At 37.4% G+C, this 19,071-nt stretch overlaps 1 protein-coding gene across 1 annotated transcript; it reads right to left on the bottom strand.

Annotated features, from left to right (window-relative positions):
* Positions 1-348: 348 nt before the first annotated feature.
* Positions 349-15,891, bottom strand: nmt1a (N-myristoyltransferase 1a). Its single transcript, XM_053514614.1, has 12 exons — positions 15,754-15,891; positions 9,423-9,522; positions 9,165-9,309; positions 8,304-8,422; positions 7,160-7,251; positions 6,834-6,950; positions 5,537-5,707; positions 4,947-5,055; positions 4,437-4,607; positions 3,532-3,699; positions 3,277-3,414; positions 349-1,852 (listed from the first exon to the last, which is right to left on the bottom strand). The coding sequence occupies exons 1-12, from the start codon at positions 15,861-15,863 to the stop codon at positions 1,832-1,834; spliced, it is 1,461 nt and encodes a 486-aa protein (XP_053370589.1). The 5' UTR covers positions 15,864-15,891; the 3' UTR covers positions 349-1,831.
* Between the last annotated feature and the right edge of the window lie 3,180 nt (positions 15,892-19,071).

The raw sequence follows: 19,071 nt of genomic DNA on the forward strand, positions 1-19,071 counted from the left end.
AAATTGGTAATAAAGTCCATATTTGCAATACAAATTTATTAAAACAAATTGTACATGTACTTTATTACATAAATTTCTGGTCTGGGCATGCACGCACAGTGAGAGCAAAATGTGGTGGTGCACCATGGAGTAGCCAGTGATATTACAAGTTCTATAGCCATTAAATATTGCCTAGTTAATTTCCACCCATCCTGTATTCCACGACTTCCGAAAAATTAGGTCTGGGAGCATGAGGAATAATTTTTAAATAAAAATTGGTTAAATTAAAACTTCTTTTTTTTTTTGGCCAGGCAGTTTATCTATTATTTCCTGAAATGAAAAAGATCCCACAATAAACCAAAACAGCACTGACAGCAGCTTCTACTTTTATTCAGCACAAAAAAAATCAATGTTGACAACGTTTTCCTGCTCCATCATGAAAAGCAAAAGACGGTTTATTTGTTTTTGTCCTAATACAGTTGGGTTAAGTCGGCTGTAGATCAGTTTCCTCCAAACGGCAAAGAAATCCAAAAATTAAACTCGTACACTACTGCCCTAGGAGTTCCTTTATAACGGTGTCAATTCAACACTATGGCTTTAAGTCAACACTTCCTGTATATATATATATATATATATATATATATATATATATATATATATATATATATATATATATATATAAAAAACACTGAATCACATGTTACTCTGAAATACCCTTCAGATTCTTGATCTCGCTCTATAGTCGTCTTCCTGCAGCAGTAAAACTTTGTGGATTGCAATTACAATTTACTTAAAAAGCATACAACCCCTTACAAAAAAAATTAAATTATATAAAAAAAACTAAACAAAACAAAAAAAAAAAAAAACACATTGTAATTAGCTCTGCATTTAAATATTTATTTCAACCCTGCTCACAACCCCTGATGCGTCTTCACCTTTCCAACACACTCATTGTTCATGCCAGGCAACAGTCAACCTCTGAGGATTAATCATTAGTCATGTCCATGCCATGGTCTGGACTCCTATCTGTTGTTTATTTTACTGATAATTTGCTGTTACATGTTATTTGTGTATTTACACAGAGCTTCTCTGTTGGCATTACAGTGAAATCACAGGCAGTCAGTTAGTGAGAAAGCAGCGATTTATCAATTAGAAAAAAGAAAAAAAAAGCAAAGGATTAAAAAAAAAAAAAAAAAATCTCCCTTATACCAAGTACAACATCAATTAATCAATGACACTGCCATGGCGATTAACGAAGAAAATTACTGACAACAGCCCTTGTAATGTCCACTCTGAAGTTTTATTACCTCATCTCTTGTTTCAGGCATTTTATAGTGTTTTTGTTTGTTTTGTTAGAAATACCACGCAAAGAAGATTACTGTTCTCTATTGTTTTTTTGGGGGAAAAAAAGAAACATTTGGATGGGGAGAGTAAACGTCTAGACTGAGTCTCTTCACTGTCAGAGAGAGGAGCATTGCTGGAGAGGGCGTGAAAAAGCAGCTGCTGTTTGCACTCATCACAATCCATGATCGCACCGGTTTGTCATCGTGGACGATCGGAATTAATTACAGTGGCTTCAGATCCAAGTGCTGAGGGAGAAACTAAAGAAGAAAAAAACAAAAAAAGAACCAGAGAGTAAAAGCAAAGGGGAAACACAGAAAAAAGAGAGAAAGAAAAGCCTGGCAGCGGTAGTAGTGCAGGTCCAAAAAAAAAAAAAAAAAAAAAAAAAACGTGGTGGCTTTATCTTCCTTAACCTGGAAGTCCCTCTGGAGCATTAGTCAGGTGGTCAGTGCGTGACGTCAGTTCTTGGCTTCACTATGACGCAAGGAAGGGCTTTGACGAGGCAATAGGATCACTGCAGGACTAAACCAACCTGCAAAAACACAACAACAAAAAAAATTATTTTAGACTACTCTCTCTCTCTTCCTCACTAATTACTTGTATCCTGTACAGCATTGTGGGAGGCATGATTAAGCCCATGCCAAAGGACTTGGGGTACACCATCAAAATACACACACACAGTCACTCACACACTACGAGTACTTTTGGAAATGCAAACGATCATAATCTGCATGTCTTTGGACTGTGGGAGGTAACTAGAGAACCTGGAGGAAACCTAAAATGCCACTTGAAGGTGGAATTCGAACCCTCAACCCTACAGGTGTGAGGCCACAGTGCTAACCACTAAGCCACCATGCCGTCTATCTTGGAATAATAAGACTTTAACTGTACTTAGTCAAAACATGAATTTAAACAGAAAAATAAATAAATAAATGAATAAATCCAGAAATCTGTCCAAAGACAAATCTTTAACATGAACGTACTCGTGTCAAAAAAATGTTTGGCTAACTAATCATATTTTAATAATTTAATAAAATTTTCCCATCATTTTAAGATGGAATAGGCATATTCCAAGGTGACAATTTTCCACATAGATTGGCCACCACAGGGTCCAGACCTTAACCTCTTTAAGAATCTTTGGGATGTGTTGGAGAAGTCTTAACACAGTCTGTGTTAATTTGGGGAGCCATGTCATCTGCTGGTGTTGGTCCACTGTGCTTTTTTAAGTTCAGGGTCAACGCAGCCGTCTACCAGGAGATTTTAGAGCACTTCATGCTTCCTCCTGCAGACAAGCTTTATGGGGATGCTGACTTCATTTTCCAGCATGACTTGGCACCTGCCCACAATGCCGAAAGCACCAAAACCTGTTTCAATGCAATGACTGTGCTTGATTGGCCAGCAAACTCGCAGTTCTGACCTGAACTCCATAGAGAATCTATGGGGCATTGCCAAGAGAAAGATGAGAGAGATGAGACCAAGCAATGCAGAAGAGCCGAAGGCCGCTATTAAAGCAACCTGGTCTTCCATAACACCTCAGCAGTGCCACAGGCTGATAGCTTCCATGCCATGCCGCACTTGGGCAGTAATTGCTGCAAAAGAGGCCCAAACCAAGCACTAAGTACATATGCATATTTATACTTTTTAGAGGTCCGATATGTTATGTACAGTACAATCCTTGTTTTATAGATTGCATGTAATATTCTAATTTTCTATGATTGTGGATTTTGGATTTTCATGAGCTGTACGCCATAATCATCTCAATTATGACAAATCACGGCTTGAACTATCTAGCTTTGCATGAAATGAGTCTGTCTCATATATTAGTTCCACCTGTATATATATTGTATTTTTATATGTATATATAAAGCATAACTCTTAGCAAATAAAGCAGAACTTTTTGGGAACTTCATAAATATAAAAGTTTTATATAAAACATTAAAAAAGAAGAAGACATACTTTCTCTGGGCCCATGCTGGGGCATTTCCAATTGTACAGATAATACTGTAGATTCCCATCTCCGATACCAAACTTCAACTTCTCCAGAAACGTCTTGTTCTCCATCAGGTCCAGTGCATTAAAAACGTCAAATCCTTTCTGCATGGGAGAGACAGATCGAGAGGCAGGATGAAGAGAATGAGAAGAGGGAATGAAACTGCAAAACACACACCGACAAATAAACAGCATCACACACTTGGAGTTGTATCTACTGACCGATTTGGCGAGGATGAGTGCGTCTCCCATCAGGTCGATCAGTGGCGTGGTGGTGTGCACGTTGTAGAAGGAATAGGCCGCCTTCAGACTGCGGTGCACTGGGTGGTTCATGATGGTGGATGGCAAGGTGTAAAAACTCAAGAAGTCTGTCACCTTCCCCTCAGGATTCTGGAGCAATCAGCACCAAGCGGTAATCAGTTACGGTAATTATGCTGAATTAATATATCAATCAGGATAAAAGAAAGGGATGATTGAAAACACTAAAAGACATGGAAAACGTGTGGTAATGCTTTTAGCCGTTCTTTGTTTCTTTTAGTTTTTGTTGGTATTTTAAGAGTTTATACACTATGTTGCTACATTAATTTGGAGTAACAGTTAAAAAAAAATAATAATAATAATAATCGTATCTTACCCTAGACAACTTTAAACACATTTAGAACCATTGCATCAACATATATTTAGGCAAATCCTCTAACGTGAACGGTATTTTATAGTAAAATATATATTAAAATTGAATATATAAAATTCTGTCAACACAAGACACCTCGGTTGTGTGGTGTCCATGAAACGTGTATCCTTTTAGTATCATAAAGTCAGGGACAACCTGTAACTGAGCACTATAAACATAGCTGACTATGATTAATCCAATTACCAGATTATTTAAGTGGTCAAGCTAACAAATCTTTAACAAATTTTAGAATTTTGTGAAACCCTGTAAAGTAACCTAATGTTCTGTTTTTAACCCTTTATTTAAGAATAGTTAATCAAAATTAATCTAAATTTCTCATCACTAAAGAAAGAACTCAAAAGTCTTTCAAAGTCTTTTGAGGTTTATTTATCAATCCTTCAGTTTTTTTAGAGATCTAAGCAATTAACGTGTAATGAAGCCTGTGCAGACGGCCTACCTCCACCAGGTAGGTGTCGATGATGTTCTCCTGGGGCAGGAGCCAGTGCTGCACCTCGTCCATGCTCATGACAGGAGCCAGGTTGAACTGACGGAGATAATCCTGCAGCAGGCGGTGCACAGCAGGGACGTCCTTCACTGTCATCACCTTCAAGCCTCCGGTCTTCGGAGCCTAGACATAAGGAGAGAGAGAGAAAAAAAAAAAAGGATAAATCACATTAAGATTTATTTAAAAAGCTCTATCTGAACACTTTCAACATTCTACTGAGAAATATTATGCAAAAAATAAAAAAAATAAACATTGTGGGCTAATACAATTTTAATCGGTTTATTTACTTTGCTTTACAATAATGTTTTAACCTTTTAGCATGCACATTAAGAGGTTTATAAGGTCCAGTCCAGTTGTTTAAATTTACTGACTGATTATTAAACTGCACAGAGATGCAGCAACTATGAGGTTAATATTTATAATGTAAAAAAAAAAAACAGCAGATGTGGGATTGGTGTGAACCTCTGGAAGCCGGTAGAGCTTCATAGTGCGTTGCATAGTCATGTTTCGACTCAGGTGTGAAAACTTCACTTCAATCAGCTTCCGTGGGTTTAGAGATCGGTGCCAGTATCTACACAAACACACACGCTCAAAATATCACACCAGTGTACAAAGGTATTACAATCTAACAAGCAAGGTGCTACCAAGAAACAGCAGAGATGACCATCAATATGCAGAAATTAACCACACACACACACACACACACACACAAAATACAGCTTTAACTGTGGTTTCTGCAAAGCACAAACAGAATTTACATAGAAAGAAATACTGTAGCTATAAAGCATATGATTTAACTTGAAAACGTTTCTTTGAATAAAAAATTCCCCTTTCGTTTCCTGTTGGCTCACAGGGTCGGGGTTTATAAATTTATTTATTCATCTTTATCAAGACAGTGAACACAAAAATGACCTGCTAGTAATTTGTTTAAAGGCCAGTCAGAGTTGTAGATTCATTTTCATTCTCTGAAAACGCATATTAGTTGTTTATTCCCCCCCAGATTTCTCCTAATATATTAAAAAGTGTGTGTGTGTGTGTGTGTGTGTGTTTACCTGCAGGTCCCCACAGGTTTGGGCAGTACCACTCCAGCAGTGTAGACAGCCTGGAAGATGCCCTGGAGGTTGACCCGCCTGGTAATCTCTCGGATCAGCACCGGAGCCACGCGTTTGGAGCGCAGCTTTTTGTGCACACATAGGAAATTAATCTCCACCATCTTCTTTTCACTGGGGGATTAGAGATAATGCAAAAAAAAAAAAAAAAAAGACAGGCACAAGAAAAATCCAATGATTAAGAAGAAGAAAAAAAAAAAAAAAAAAGGGCTTTCACTGCAGTAACAAACCACATTTCTTCCAAGCCGTTGTTTCAACACAATTATTATAAGTGTCAACTTGAAAAACAAGAACTTGTGTTGAACAATAACAGCAGAAAAGGATATCTGTTTTTGGGTTAAAAGGTTATGTTTTCTTAGAAATTTAAATATATAGATTAAAAAAAAAAAATAATTCTCATGGATAGGGCACAATTACAAATTTCCGTTTTCCGATACGAACGGACGTCGGTTCACAGATCACAAAGTAGCTCACGTGTATTGTACAAAAAATAGACAATGCAGTAAACCAAATACCAATACAATTATATACAATATTTTCAGTGTGTAAGTGATCGTATAAAATGTCTAAAGTTTGCTGTATTGCATGTGTGCGCGTGTGGGGGGTGTAGGAGGGTGTAGGAGAAATTAATCCGCCTCACTGGTTTTAATAAATCAGTCCGGGAGCATGATAGAAGTGTCTGGCCTGTAAAGCCGTTCTGATAGTAAATAATCCTAATTTCGGAAAATCCTGAACAAAACAGAGTTCACAGTCTAATACAGTGGAAAACAGCTCTGAGACGAAATAGCGTCTGGGATTCTCCTTGCTCTTTAAGGGTGCGTAAACCTCATTTCCTTATGGAAATGAGCCTTACTTGTCAAATTTAACAGTGTTTACAATTTTTGGCCACATGATGGCAGTGTGAGGAAAGGGGACAGATTTACCCAGGTGGCTTAGTATGCTTTACATTGTACAGTATATGCGTGTCAGTCAAGTCTCACTTAAGAACAAACCTTACTTACAAACATGCCCCCTAGTTCGTAAGTCAGGGACTACCTGTATAACCATACAATACTCTAATAAGTCCGTTTCGATTTTAAGGTTTTCCTACATAAAATATACTAAGCAATTTAATCTGTGATTAACAAGCGTTCTCAGAACCCAGTCAAGCCGAATAAGGGTATCCTAAATATTTCCATATTGTAAGGAAGAGAAATGAACAGAAGACATTATGACTGTGCAGGTCAGTGTGTGAGCTTACATGTCGTAGATGCGAATGGTGGCTGGGATGGCACTGATAAAGCCTACGAGTTTCTGATTGGAGTTCACTCTGACGCCACAGTGCCACTGCGGTAACCAGCCTGGAGGACGTAGCGCCCTGAGACAGAGAGAGAGAGACACTTAAAAGAAAGGATAAACAGAAAGATACAGTGGCCAGATATTAAGCCTGAGCAAAGAACATACGGAATGTTTTGAGTATGGCCTCTGGATTGACTAATAAAGACGAATTTAAAAAATACTACAATATAAATCTAGTAAAAAAAACAATTCACAGTGTTATTTGAACGGTGTAAATGTTGGACATACCACAGCAGGAACTCGGGCGAATAGTCAAAGCGGAACATGTTATCATCGTCCTCCACGTAGTTCTCGTTCAGGAGAGTGTACAGCTCCTTAAGCTGAACACAAGAAGAGAAGGACCAACTAGACAAGCTTTCACTTACTCATATTTTTAGACAGATTATTATAAGGCAAAGCAGGACACTTTGGAAAATCAGGAAATCTTAATAAAGATTCTACTTTCTCAGCTATGACTGTGTAGGTCAGTGTATAAGCCTGATGATGGTGATGGGCGCACACGGAGACTTCAGGGAAGACATAAACGTAAAAGAAACCATGTTCTAACCTTAACCCTTAACCATATTTAATTTGGTACACTGATCCGTATCCGGGTAGAAAATGGAGTGTTAACGTTAGGCCAATGACCCGAACTTTGGGCTCAAGAATACTGGACTGTGGGGCGGCACGGTGGTGTAGTGGTCATCACTGTCGCCTTGCACCTCCAGGGTTCGGGTTTGATTCCCGTCTCTTCGTGCAGAGAATTTGCATGTTCTCCCTGTGCTTAGTGGGTTTTCTCCGAGTACTCCAGTTACTTCCAACAGTCCAAAGACCTACAGATTAGGCTAATTGGCGATCCCAAATTGCCCACAGTGTGTGAATGAGTGTGTTTGCCCTTTGATGAATTGGCACCCTGTCCAGGGTGTACCCCGCCTCGTGTCCTAAGTCTACTAGGATAGGCTCCAGGCCCAGCGCGACCCTGAATACAGCATAAAGTGGTATAGATCATGAGTGAGTGAGTAAGTACTGGAAATCTAAATGATCTTAAACCACCCTGTATATCGCAAGTAAAAAATAATGGAAAAAAAGAACAACACTAAAAAGTACCACAAACCACATCGGAACACACATAAACAGATCTTACAAAGCATTATCAAATCGCACCTCAAAACCGCATTCATAACGGCAGGAAACTGGGTACTATTCAGTTGCCACGGATTATCATATAAACAAATCACAAAACCTGTCTTCCAAATGAGGATCCCAAAAGAAACCACATTTTTTTAAAAAAAAGCAAACAAACAAACAAAAAAAAGAGTTCAGTTTAAACAAATACCCAAAGCCTAGGAACTCAGAGTATTAATAACCCTGCAGGTGTTCGTGTGAATCTCACCACAGCAGGGTTGCCGAGGTCCAGGGCATCCCAGGTGAAGCCCTGAGGAAGGCTGTAAGGCTCCTCTCGGATGTTGTCCTTATCAGGCTCGATGCAGCCGTGTGTTGTCACCATCTCTCCTGCACAAGGATGCAATAAGTAAGGAACAAAACATGATGCAGAGTGCTGTTAAAAAAATGAAGAAAAAAAAATCAACAGGGTGGAGTCATGTATCCTGACCAAAAAAAAAAAAGAAAAAAAAAAGAGAAAAAGTTATTACCTCTAGTGTTACCACTATAAAGTACATTATCTGGTAAGAGTCTGTCAGAGCTAATTTACACACACTCAGGAGCACAAAAGAGAAAGAGAGACGTCAAACTGTGAGTTAAAGCTACAGTGAGCTATTATAAGCTCAAAACTTTTGATACTAAAGTATGTAGGGCGTTCGAGTCAAACCAGGACTTGTGTTGAAATTCTTTTTTTTTTTAATAATAATAATAATAATAATAATAATTTTAGATTAAGAGACTGCAGCAGTAAAACTGAATTGCGCAAATGTTTTGAAGAAGGCTGTACATCCGTGAATATGATCCAGACGTTTGGTGCATGATAATTGCACGAGCCCATGTTTTCGATTAGTATGTGATTACTTGCACCTGATGAATACCAAATTGTCTGGTGCAAATGCTTGTGCGAGAAATTTCTATGAAAATACATTTGTATCCTGCTTGATAAATGATGACCATTTATATGATCTTCTACTCGATCACTATTCGTAACCATTTTCAACTGATATTAACTGAAGCACACTTTAGTCAAAGTGTGCTTAGGTTGATTTTTTTTTTTCTTTTTAAGAGTCGACTGGAATATACTGGAATGTACCTAGTTTAGGGACAGGCTGAGTGTCCCAGAACTGGTAGCTACGGCGCGAGGCCTCTTCCATGGTTTTGGCTGGTCCTGGTCCCACCGAGAAGAGCTCGATGGCTTTCTGAATCTCCTGAAGCTTATCAGCAGGGAGAGAGTTCACCTGGAGAGGCGGAAGAGTGAAAAAAAAAAACAGAATGAGTTATATAACAACTGAACGTGCCCAATAAAAACATGAAACAAATTGCGGATATAGACAGAAGAAATGGCTCTCACTTTGGCCAGCGGGTCCTGGGAGGAGTCCTTTCCTCCAGATTTGTCCTTCTTTTTCTTATGTTTCTTTTTCTTCTTTTTGGCCCCCGTGTCCCCTTTTTCTCTGTAAATCAGAACAAGCAACGTACGGGATTTAACACTGACTCTTCAATGCAGAATCTAGTATTTTATTAAAGAAAAAAAAACACACACACTTAAATCAACACATTACAATTGCACGCTACAGTAATTTCTTTATTTAGACTGGGGCGAATAATTTCACAAACACCGCTTGCACGTTACAGGAACTCGGCTGGGAAACATCCCCGGTACAGTCCTGACCTGGCTCGAAGCCATTTTTCTGCCATTTAAGGAGTTCCTGGGGGGCCTGTTTTAGCCTGATTCTGTCAATTATACATAATTAGGCAACAATCGAATAACAAAACAAACCCAAATGATTAAGTTTGCCCCGAGTCAGCAAACAGACATAATAGCTGTAAAAGCACCTGATATTTGATCTAATTAATTAAATATTTACAGCAGACTCTGCTTTCTAAACACACACACAGCACACAACCCTTATGCTGACTTAGCTAAACTGTGCTTTACTGCATCTTAGACCACTTTTTTTTTTTTTTTTTTTTTTACACGCATGCCTGACTATTCTTTTGTGGGTTTTTGTCACGGTACAATAGTATGAGTATAGACTCAGCTTTTAAATAAGAGTTAGAGAAAACACAGGTATAAGCAGCTTTATTTGAAACCTACAGGGGGTACGTGCTAAACTATTCACACACTGGCAGGCAGCATGCCATCTTGTGCAGTAGAAGTGAATTACATGCAACATTTGTTTAGAATTGTAATAAAACCCAAAAAAAAAAATACACAAATTAATTTTTAAAAATTATATTCCCAAAATCATGATACAGAGGAACTTTGGATTGCGAGTAAGGCGGTTTACGAGTGTTCCGCAAGACAAGCAAAGATTTTTTTTTATAAATTTTGACTTAAAAAATGAACATGTCTTGGTTTACGAGTATCATGTATCACACATGCGCTTCTTTTTTTGATGCCGAGCGTCACGTGATCACAACGGAGCCAAGGGTTTTCTCTCTCTTGCTCTGCGGAATTGTGGGTTTATTTTTTTATTTTTACTTTACAGCAGTAGTTCCATTAGTATGCGCTCACGAGTTGTTAGCGATAATTCTTGCAAATTTTTCCGATAAAACAGTCTTTCCCTTAATGTGTGTGTGAGAGAGAAACTCAAATAAGAAAGGAGGAAGTGTTACCGTGTAAGACGAGAAGAGGGGAGGAGTTGATTCCTCCTCTCCTCTTACTTTAGCTTTACACACACAGCGTCTGCGCGCATAAACAGAAACACGTATCTGTCAAGATTTAGTTTAACTTTTTTTTAAAGGTAAAGTGCAGGTTAATTTGTTCTATTTTTAATTTATATTTTGTATTGATTATTTTTTGGGCTGTGGAATGTATAATTTGAGTTTTCATTATTTCTTATGGGAGATTTTGCTTTGGTTTTAAAAATTTTAAAGCCTGCTTCCGGAATGAATTATGCTCGTAATCCAAGGTCCCATTGTACTTACAAAATCACAATACAAAGCGTATCAGCACCTAGGTGTCATGATAATATTGAATCGATTGGTCCATGTTTTTTCCTGTCCTTATTATTTATTACGAATTTGTACTTAATTAAATACTTGAGGTAGCAATTTAAAAAGCAAACAGTGCAAACAATGGTGTTTTTAAATCAATGATATGTAAAGGATATTTTTAAACATTATCTGGACTATCTGCTACTGGTGATAGCGCTCTTGGCACCCAAGTTAGCTGCCTAGCATGTTGCTAACAAACCCTTAAACATTGCCCTTCCACTTTCACTGGAAGCGTCCTTACACTTCATCTGTCAAATGTAGAAATAATGTACAGTACTGTCTTGTACAAAAAACTTGAGCCACTCATCATTTCTTTATTAAATGAAATAAAACAGATAAAATCAATGTGAACAAATGGTTTACTGTGACAGTCTACAAAGTGCCTCAAGACACAATATAAAAATAAGTGGTTCAAGTTAAAAAAATATATATAATAATAAATCTGTTCCATCCTCTCAGCATTCAGATACTAATCACCGGCCTGATCATCTGCACCTGTTTCTTACTGGCTCATGCCTTAAGTTAGATTCTTTTTTTTTTTATGATTCATATGTCACTGTGTGGCTTAAACGAAAATGCTCCACTGAAATTAGACTGAAAATGAGAGCAAAAAAATAAAAAACAACTTGGCAAAAATACGAGCCAAAATGGTCCTTCGGGAAGCCTGGATAACTATTCCTCAAGATTACATAAAAAAAAAAAAGTTTGGTTCTTAAAAAGCAAAACATGAAAAAATGAGAGCTGGCTTAAGACTCTTGCATAGTACTGTAATTCTGACCGGGGAATTAAAGCAATATTCCATATCGCTAAAATTATATTTAAATATTTTGGACAAGAATGCAGACCTGATACAGACCTAAGCAATGTGCGGCCAGACACATTAATCTGAATTAACTCTAATTAATATAGAGAATCCCACAGCATTAGCTAAAGCTGGACTGTATTCATTTGAATCACAACAAGCACTGAACCCACTTTCTGTCCTGAACAGTATAGTATGAATAAACATATTATTAAACCCCTTAATAAATATAAAAATATTTTGTTATGTAAAACATTCTCACTTAAAGTCCAGGAGACAGTTATTGGTGGAGTTACCGCCACTAGCGCAAGGTTGAATATTTTCAAAATTATTCTTTCTCTCATTCCACTTGAAATTAAACAAAATGTTTTCATTTGAATTACATGTTGCACATTTGACTTTTTTTAATGTAGTTTGCCATGGTCCTTAATCCTTAAGACTCTTCACTAAAGGAAACTTTTGCAAAGCACTGATTTTACAAGAAGGTTAAATCCACGTCTCTTTTATATAACGCTTGATTAGAATCAATTCTAATACATTTTCCTTTCTTAAATAATATCACTTTTTAAACCATTCATTAGATGGACCTTCATGCGCACAACTCCATGAGTCAGTTGTAACTATAAAAACAACGTATTAAAACGAGAACACTGATATAAATCATGACATTACCACCAGAGCTGCTGTTATATAATTTATCAATATCAAAAAAAAAAAGAAAGTGCAGTTGTCTTAGATATTTGTTTTCAGTCTATACTTTAATCAAAAACTTTTCTTATATTCACTTTTAAATATGACAAAAGGTAAAATCATTAGCCATACTAACAGTGTAAACTCACAATCATGACACATTTAAACCTTCCAAATGACGAGAACAGAGACAGCAAGCGGGTGCAGGCTAACGTCGGCACACCGTAGTCACTCGGTACTTACTAAGAAGCAGCAGTTTATCCTGTTTCGCTATAGAGTAAGACAGTGAGGTGAGAGCACAATAACGTGGGACAGAACAGATAACATGTCCCATGTACAGTATATGCAGGATAAAAAGCATGGGCTTATGACGAGATGACAGACACACTATGCACTGTGACCCTGAGCAAAGGCAGCAAAAAAAAAAGAAAGAAAGAAAGTGCACTGTGTGTTCGACATGATTCTAGCCCTGTGCATTGCTGAACAGAAAAAACAAACCCAAGCCCCCCCATTGCCTGGCTGAATGAACACTGCTATACCGTCATGACAGCACGAGTGTGTAGGGCTTTGTTCAGACAGAATCCCAAATGGCTGTCTTCTCACTGGATTATACTGTATGTAGTGAACTGTGCTCTGTGTTTACTGTGACATGCATGATAGCGGTTATATCAACTACATGCACGTTAGTAACTGGAAAAATGCATGATATAAAGTAAACATGGTTTGTTATGGTATCATAGTTAGTCACAGTGTATGTGCCGTTATTGAGAACCTTACCACATTGGTGTTTACAAAATACACACACAATGCACTTCAACAGCTACCAAACTAAACTACACTACTATATTAGGTCTCATCCCTTTTTATGTCTGGCTGTGAATTCACCAAGGTGTGTTTAAATCAAACTGGAACTTGTGATAAAATTTCTCTTGAATGAAGGTGTAAAACTGATTGCCAAAACCGATTCTAATACAGTAGTTGCAGTAAAACATTTAAATGGTGTAACGTTTTAAAGGCAGCCGTGCCTCATTCTATATATGAATGACGATCTTTTGTACGTTACAGAACCTCAGCTGGGAGTTACTGTTGCTTCCCCTGTACAGCCCTGACCTTGTTTCCACACGTTTGGGACATTAAAGGAGTTCCTAGGAAGCCAGGGTTTCAGACGTGAAGCAGTGTGTCCAATCATGGCTCAGGCATATTGAAAAAACTTTCAAGCACTAGTGAAACGCTGGGCATTAGTGTAGCTGGGGATTATACTGTATAGACAAATAAAAAAAGTTTTTACTCTCATAACTGTCATCTGTTATTCTGCACAGTCAAAGTCCTGGTTTGACTTGAACAGCCCCGGTAAATGCAGCGGCAAATGATAACCAAACAAAACAATGATCTAATTTTAGCGAAGCGATATAATCTTTCCATACAGACACGTATTATTTAGCCGTAAAAGAAAAGAAAAATGAATACTGCCAAAGTATGAGATATATGGTTAAAAGGTTGTGGAGATCATTATACCCATATGTGCTTTTTGAACATGTCGTTCAAAGATTTGAGAATTTTGGAGTATGGAGTAAGTTAATTTGTATTGTTTAAATGCTGCCTTAACCTTTGAAGTAAGAAAACTGATGTTATAAGGAACAGGCTACATTTAGAGACATTTAGAGACTTAACTCGTTAAACCTTTTTAAAGATTTAAAATCGTAACAAAATTGGGGAAAATTGTAACAATCGAATTGGAATATTTATAAAATTTTGATATTTATAGAACTAATGCAGTTTTAATCGAATCGGCACCAAGGTATTATGATAATATTGTGTCGGGATGTGACTGGTGATTCCCACTCCTAATGTTTAATACCTTAAATGTGATGTGATTGGAAAAGGTCATCACCTAACCCTAACCTCAGTACAATTATTTAGCGTAAATTGTTCCACAACAGTCACATCTTATATTTATTAAACACTTAAATACATGAACTATAAAAAAAGAAAAGAAAAAAGAAAAAGAAAATATACTGTTTGTGGATAAAATCCTGTCAGAGTCTACAGGACAAAGAGTTTCTTGAACTCTCATCTGATAGAGAGCTCGTTAAGCAACGTCCATAAATCATATATAATTCCCAGCTATTTAGAAGTCTGTAAATTTATCAAGTCTGAGGTATTAAAAGTGAAAATACAATAATGCATGACGCAGTGTTGCTAATGTCCCACGTATTAGCGGTTTACAGATTAGCCAGCATGCATCGTTGATAACCTCACTGCTTCACAAATAATTCACAACGGATTCGTCCCCCCCACCCCCACACACTAATGAATTAATATTATATTTATTAACATGCATAAATCATAACTAAATAACTGAAATAATATACAGTAGTAATATATAATAAAAAGCTGGTGGTGTGTAAGGCTGCAGCAGCTAGCTTTAACGAGTGCTCTCTAATTTGAAACTAGCCACACACAGCATGTCTGAAAATATAACAATAAAAAAATATGTAACATTTATCTTGTAAACACGTATATTTTATTCATCCTATGTTTACTCTATAAGCAAATTTTGTGTATGTATTTATTTATTTATAAAAGGAAATAGGCTTGTTAGACTAGTTAGCTTGACAGGGAAGTGAAAGGAAGCGTGGCCATGTCTCAAACGCTATTCTAATGTCTAAGTAGTCTGCACCGAATCTACGCTGTAGCGACGTAAAGACAATGCAAGCCTATAAGGGAGACTTCAAGTGCACGAGGGAGCACGAGTTTAAAGCTGTGCATTTGGAACATAGCAGTAAAATCAGGCACGAGAGAGCTAGTTTTACTTGCTAGCTAGTATCCTATAAAGATCTAAAGATTAACTGCACATGCAGCGATGTATATTACATATTACTGGTTACCTCAGGAGCACAAAATATTGAAAATTAACACCAGTTAGGTTTCCGTGACAGTAAACCACGTTAGCTTGAACATCGCCTAGCCGTAAGCCCCGCCCTGTCTATTTGAATAAATTCCGCTTATCCAATAACCATTTAGAAGCAGCTGTCCATAAACGAAACGGGCCAATCCGGATGAACTGGTGGGCGAATTCCTATAATTCTCGGCTCCTTTGACCTAGCCATGCAGGGGCCCTTGGCTTAAAGGGTGCGGATTATGGGTGCTTTTACTATTTCTAACCACACCACAGACAAGTTTGTATCCTCACCCATCATCGAAATGATGCTCTTCATTTTCGCAATCGCTGCAATGTCCATGGTCCTCCTCTAGCTCCAGTTCTTTCTCCTGCTTCGGTGCTGTCTCATTCTCATCCGCCATGATTAACGAGGAAGTGAATAACTCGCCTGTAAAAACTCCAACCCACTCCGATTCCTATTGGTGGACATTTCGCAATGCATTTGGGGAGGTGTAGTTATGGGGATTTTTAAATAAGCCATTTTAGTCTAGTTTCAACGTTTTATTTTTAAAAGAGCGAATGACAGAATTTACTTTTTAATGGTATTTATTCCTGGTCATCATTTATCTTGCACGCAGTTGCAATATCTTACGTTACCATGGTTACATGATGGCGTTCATATCGAGTTTTCTTACAACACTAATTAAAACCACACTCATTTAGATTTAGATAGAAGTTATTATTATTATTTACTTTATATTACACATCGATTCCATTTAAAATTGCATGACTTTTCCCCCTTTTTATTTTCCTCTCATGTTGTTTTATTACTGGCCACACGATGGCGCCAAAGTTGTAAATTAACCTGTTGCACTTTAAGAACTAAATCATTTCAATGAATCAGTCATGACAGACTCGGTTCTTCACGAAGAGTCGGCTCTTTCGGTTTTTGGGTGATTTATTCCCTAAAGCTACACAAAGTTGTCTGTTCGAGCTCATTTAAGCAGAAATAGGGAGTTTAACAATTCTGAAATTCAGAAAGAGAAAAAAACTTTTAAGGTCTTAAAAAATTGTGAGCCATATTACATTGTGAGCCATATTTTACAATTATGGTGGGGCCTCCAGTCAACAGTCATATGCTCATTCACACACTACGGAAAATTTGGGAACACCAATGAACCTAATCTGTCTGTCTTTGGACTGTGGGAGGAAACCAGAGTACCCGGAGGAAACCCCTAAACCACCAGCGTCTGCAATTAAGTTTCATACATGTAGAATCTAAATACAATTTCTGTCCAATTGTTTCTACCTTTGTTTCCATTTGTTCTACTGTATATTGTTATTCCAAAAAAAAAAAAAAATGTGGTCTAGAACTGAGTCTGAATCATTAATTCGTTTTAGAAAATAAAAAAGCTGGAGGCATATTTCTATTTTTATTTTTAGTTCTATTTTTCCTAGTTAAATTTAATTTTTCTATTTAATTTTTCTATCATTTGAAAGTTTGTAAACTTTAATTCTCTTTTAGGGTCTATGGCAGTCGTATAAGCATTTCACTACATTTCGTACTGTGTATGACTGTGTATGTGACAAATAAAATTTGAATTTGATTTCTTACAGCTGATTCAAAGTGTCGATTCATTTCTTAATGGATAAATTCCAAATCACACTTAGTTCACTCACAAATACTGTACGAACAAAACCTCAGGAACACAAAGACACAAAATTAGTTTATAAAATGCAACAGTTTATAAAATGTAAACATGCTTCTTTAGCTACAATTATTTATAACTATCACAAATCCAAAAGCATTTGTTTGCATGTACACAAAACCTTACACTGACCAGCATGTAATTAGCACATGAGAAATATACTGCAAAGCCTGTAAATAGTGACCTGGTGCTTGCAGCATATCCAGAAGAGTTTTTTTTTTTTTTTTTACTTTATCTAACATAAATTTAAAAAAAATCAATGAATCTTGTTACATATAATGTATATCTAATGTTGAATATGAACATAAAATGAAAGTAAAAAAAAAACTGTAACAATAAAAACTTTCAGTACATATAATTACATTTAGTAATTACAGTAGTCCATATTTGACTTCACTTCTGATTTGTTCTTTGTTAAGTTTCAATCATGTCCATTATACACAAGAGCAATCCTGTATAATTCTATTAACAGCTGTCATACATATGCAACACGACTTTCTATTCCAAGGTGACAGGATTTTAATTTACAGCGATGCCGAATCAGTCAGCAAGCAAAAACCATACGTGTGCAATCCATTCATTTTTTACTTGTGCTCATCTAAGATGTCATTTAATGTCTGAAATTGCGACAATGTTTAAGACAGCAACCATTATGAGAACATACTTTCATTGCCCTACATCTATTAAACAATTTAAACATAAAAATGTTTTACCATTAAGATTTGACTAGTCTCTCGTTTCAGGCATCAATTCATTATTCCCAGAACAGAACCAAGCTCAGCTCTGTTTGTTTCCTCTTAAAAGCGACCCACAGGATATACTGTACACCGATCACCCACAACATTATGACAGGCCTACTGTAACTGTAGTTGATTTGCTGATTCTAAAAAAAAGGTATCACAGCACACAGTGTTTTGATGTGTTAGGGGCTGTGTAGTTCCCGACCAGTCAGGGTGCCAATGCTGACCTGCGCCCACCGCCAAAGGTGCCAACAATGGGCACATAAGCAGTAAAATTGGACCACATTAAAAAAAACTATCTTCATTTGACAAATCATGTTTTCTTTTACAGCACATTGATGGCTGGGGTCGTCCATCCATCCATCCATCCATTTTCAACCGCTTATCCAAAGTCGGGTCACGGGGGCCCGGGTCGTGTGCGTCATTTACCTGATAACGAGAAGGCACCAGGATGCACTATGGGGAGATGGCCAGCCAGCAGAAGCAGTGTGATGCTCTGGACAATGTTCTGCTGGAAAACCTAGGTCCTGCCCATCATGTGGCTGTTAATTTAACACAGAACACCTACCTAAACATTGCTGCAGACCAAGTAAACAGTGGCCTCTTTCAGCAGCATAATGCATCGTGACCCACTGATTAAGAGACACGACAACAAGTCTGAGGTGTTGAATTGGCCTCTGAATTCTTCAGATCTTAATCCAATAAAGAATCTGCAGAACGCGCTGGAGAAACATGTCCCGATCCATCGAGGCCCCACCTCGCAACTTACAGGACTCAAAGGATCTGGTACTGAAGGCTGTTGCCAGATACCACAGCACACCTTTAGGGGTCTAGTGGAGTCCATACAGTACCTTGATGAGACGGGCATGTTTTGGTGGCAAAAGTGGGACCTAGTCAATATTAGACAGGTGGGTCATAATGTTATGGATGATCGGTTAATGTTATAGTGTAGGTTTGGGTTGATAGTAGTAATTGCGATTGCAGCTCATCTCACAGATGAATAGATGGCTTTAAAAATGTAAACAGCATCGTCTTCTTTTTTTAGGCTGTAAGCCAAACAGCGACACTTGCTGACTGTATCTACTTCATATAATAAAATGCTTGTGTGGAAATTCTGTTAATCCCTGACTATGATTATATCATTTCTTGGTTAAATGCATTATTACCACATACCCAGAACA

Source organism: Clarias gariepinus, chromosome 16 (genome assembly GCF_024256425.1).
Source record: "Clarias gariepinus isolate MV-2021 ecotype Netherlands chromosome 16, CGAR_prim_01v2, whole genome shotgun sequence".
Classification (NCBI taxonomy): domain Eukaryota; kingdom Metazoa; phylum Chordata; class Actinopteri; order Siluriformes; family Clariidae; genus Clarias; species Clarias gariepinus.

Coding starts and splice junctions, on each gene's coding strand:
- nmt1a (XM_053514614.1), bottom strand. CDS start 15,863: ATGGCGGATGAGAATGAGACAGCACCGAAGCAGGAGAAAGAACTGGAG. Junction 8,423..9,164: donor TCAGCCTGTCCCTAAACTAG/GTACATTCCAGT, acceptor ATCCTTGTGCAG/GAGAGATGGTGACAACACAC. Junction 7,252..8,303: donor ACCTCGGCAACCCTGCTGTG/GTGAGATTCACA, acceptor TCTTGTGTTCAG/CTTAAGGAGCTGTACACTCT.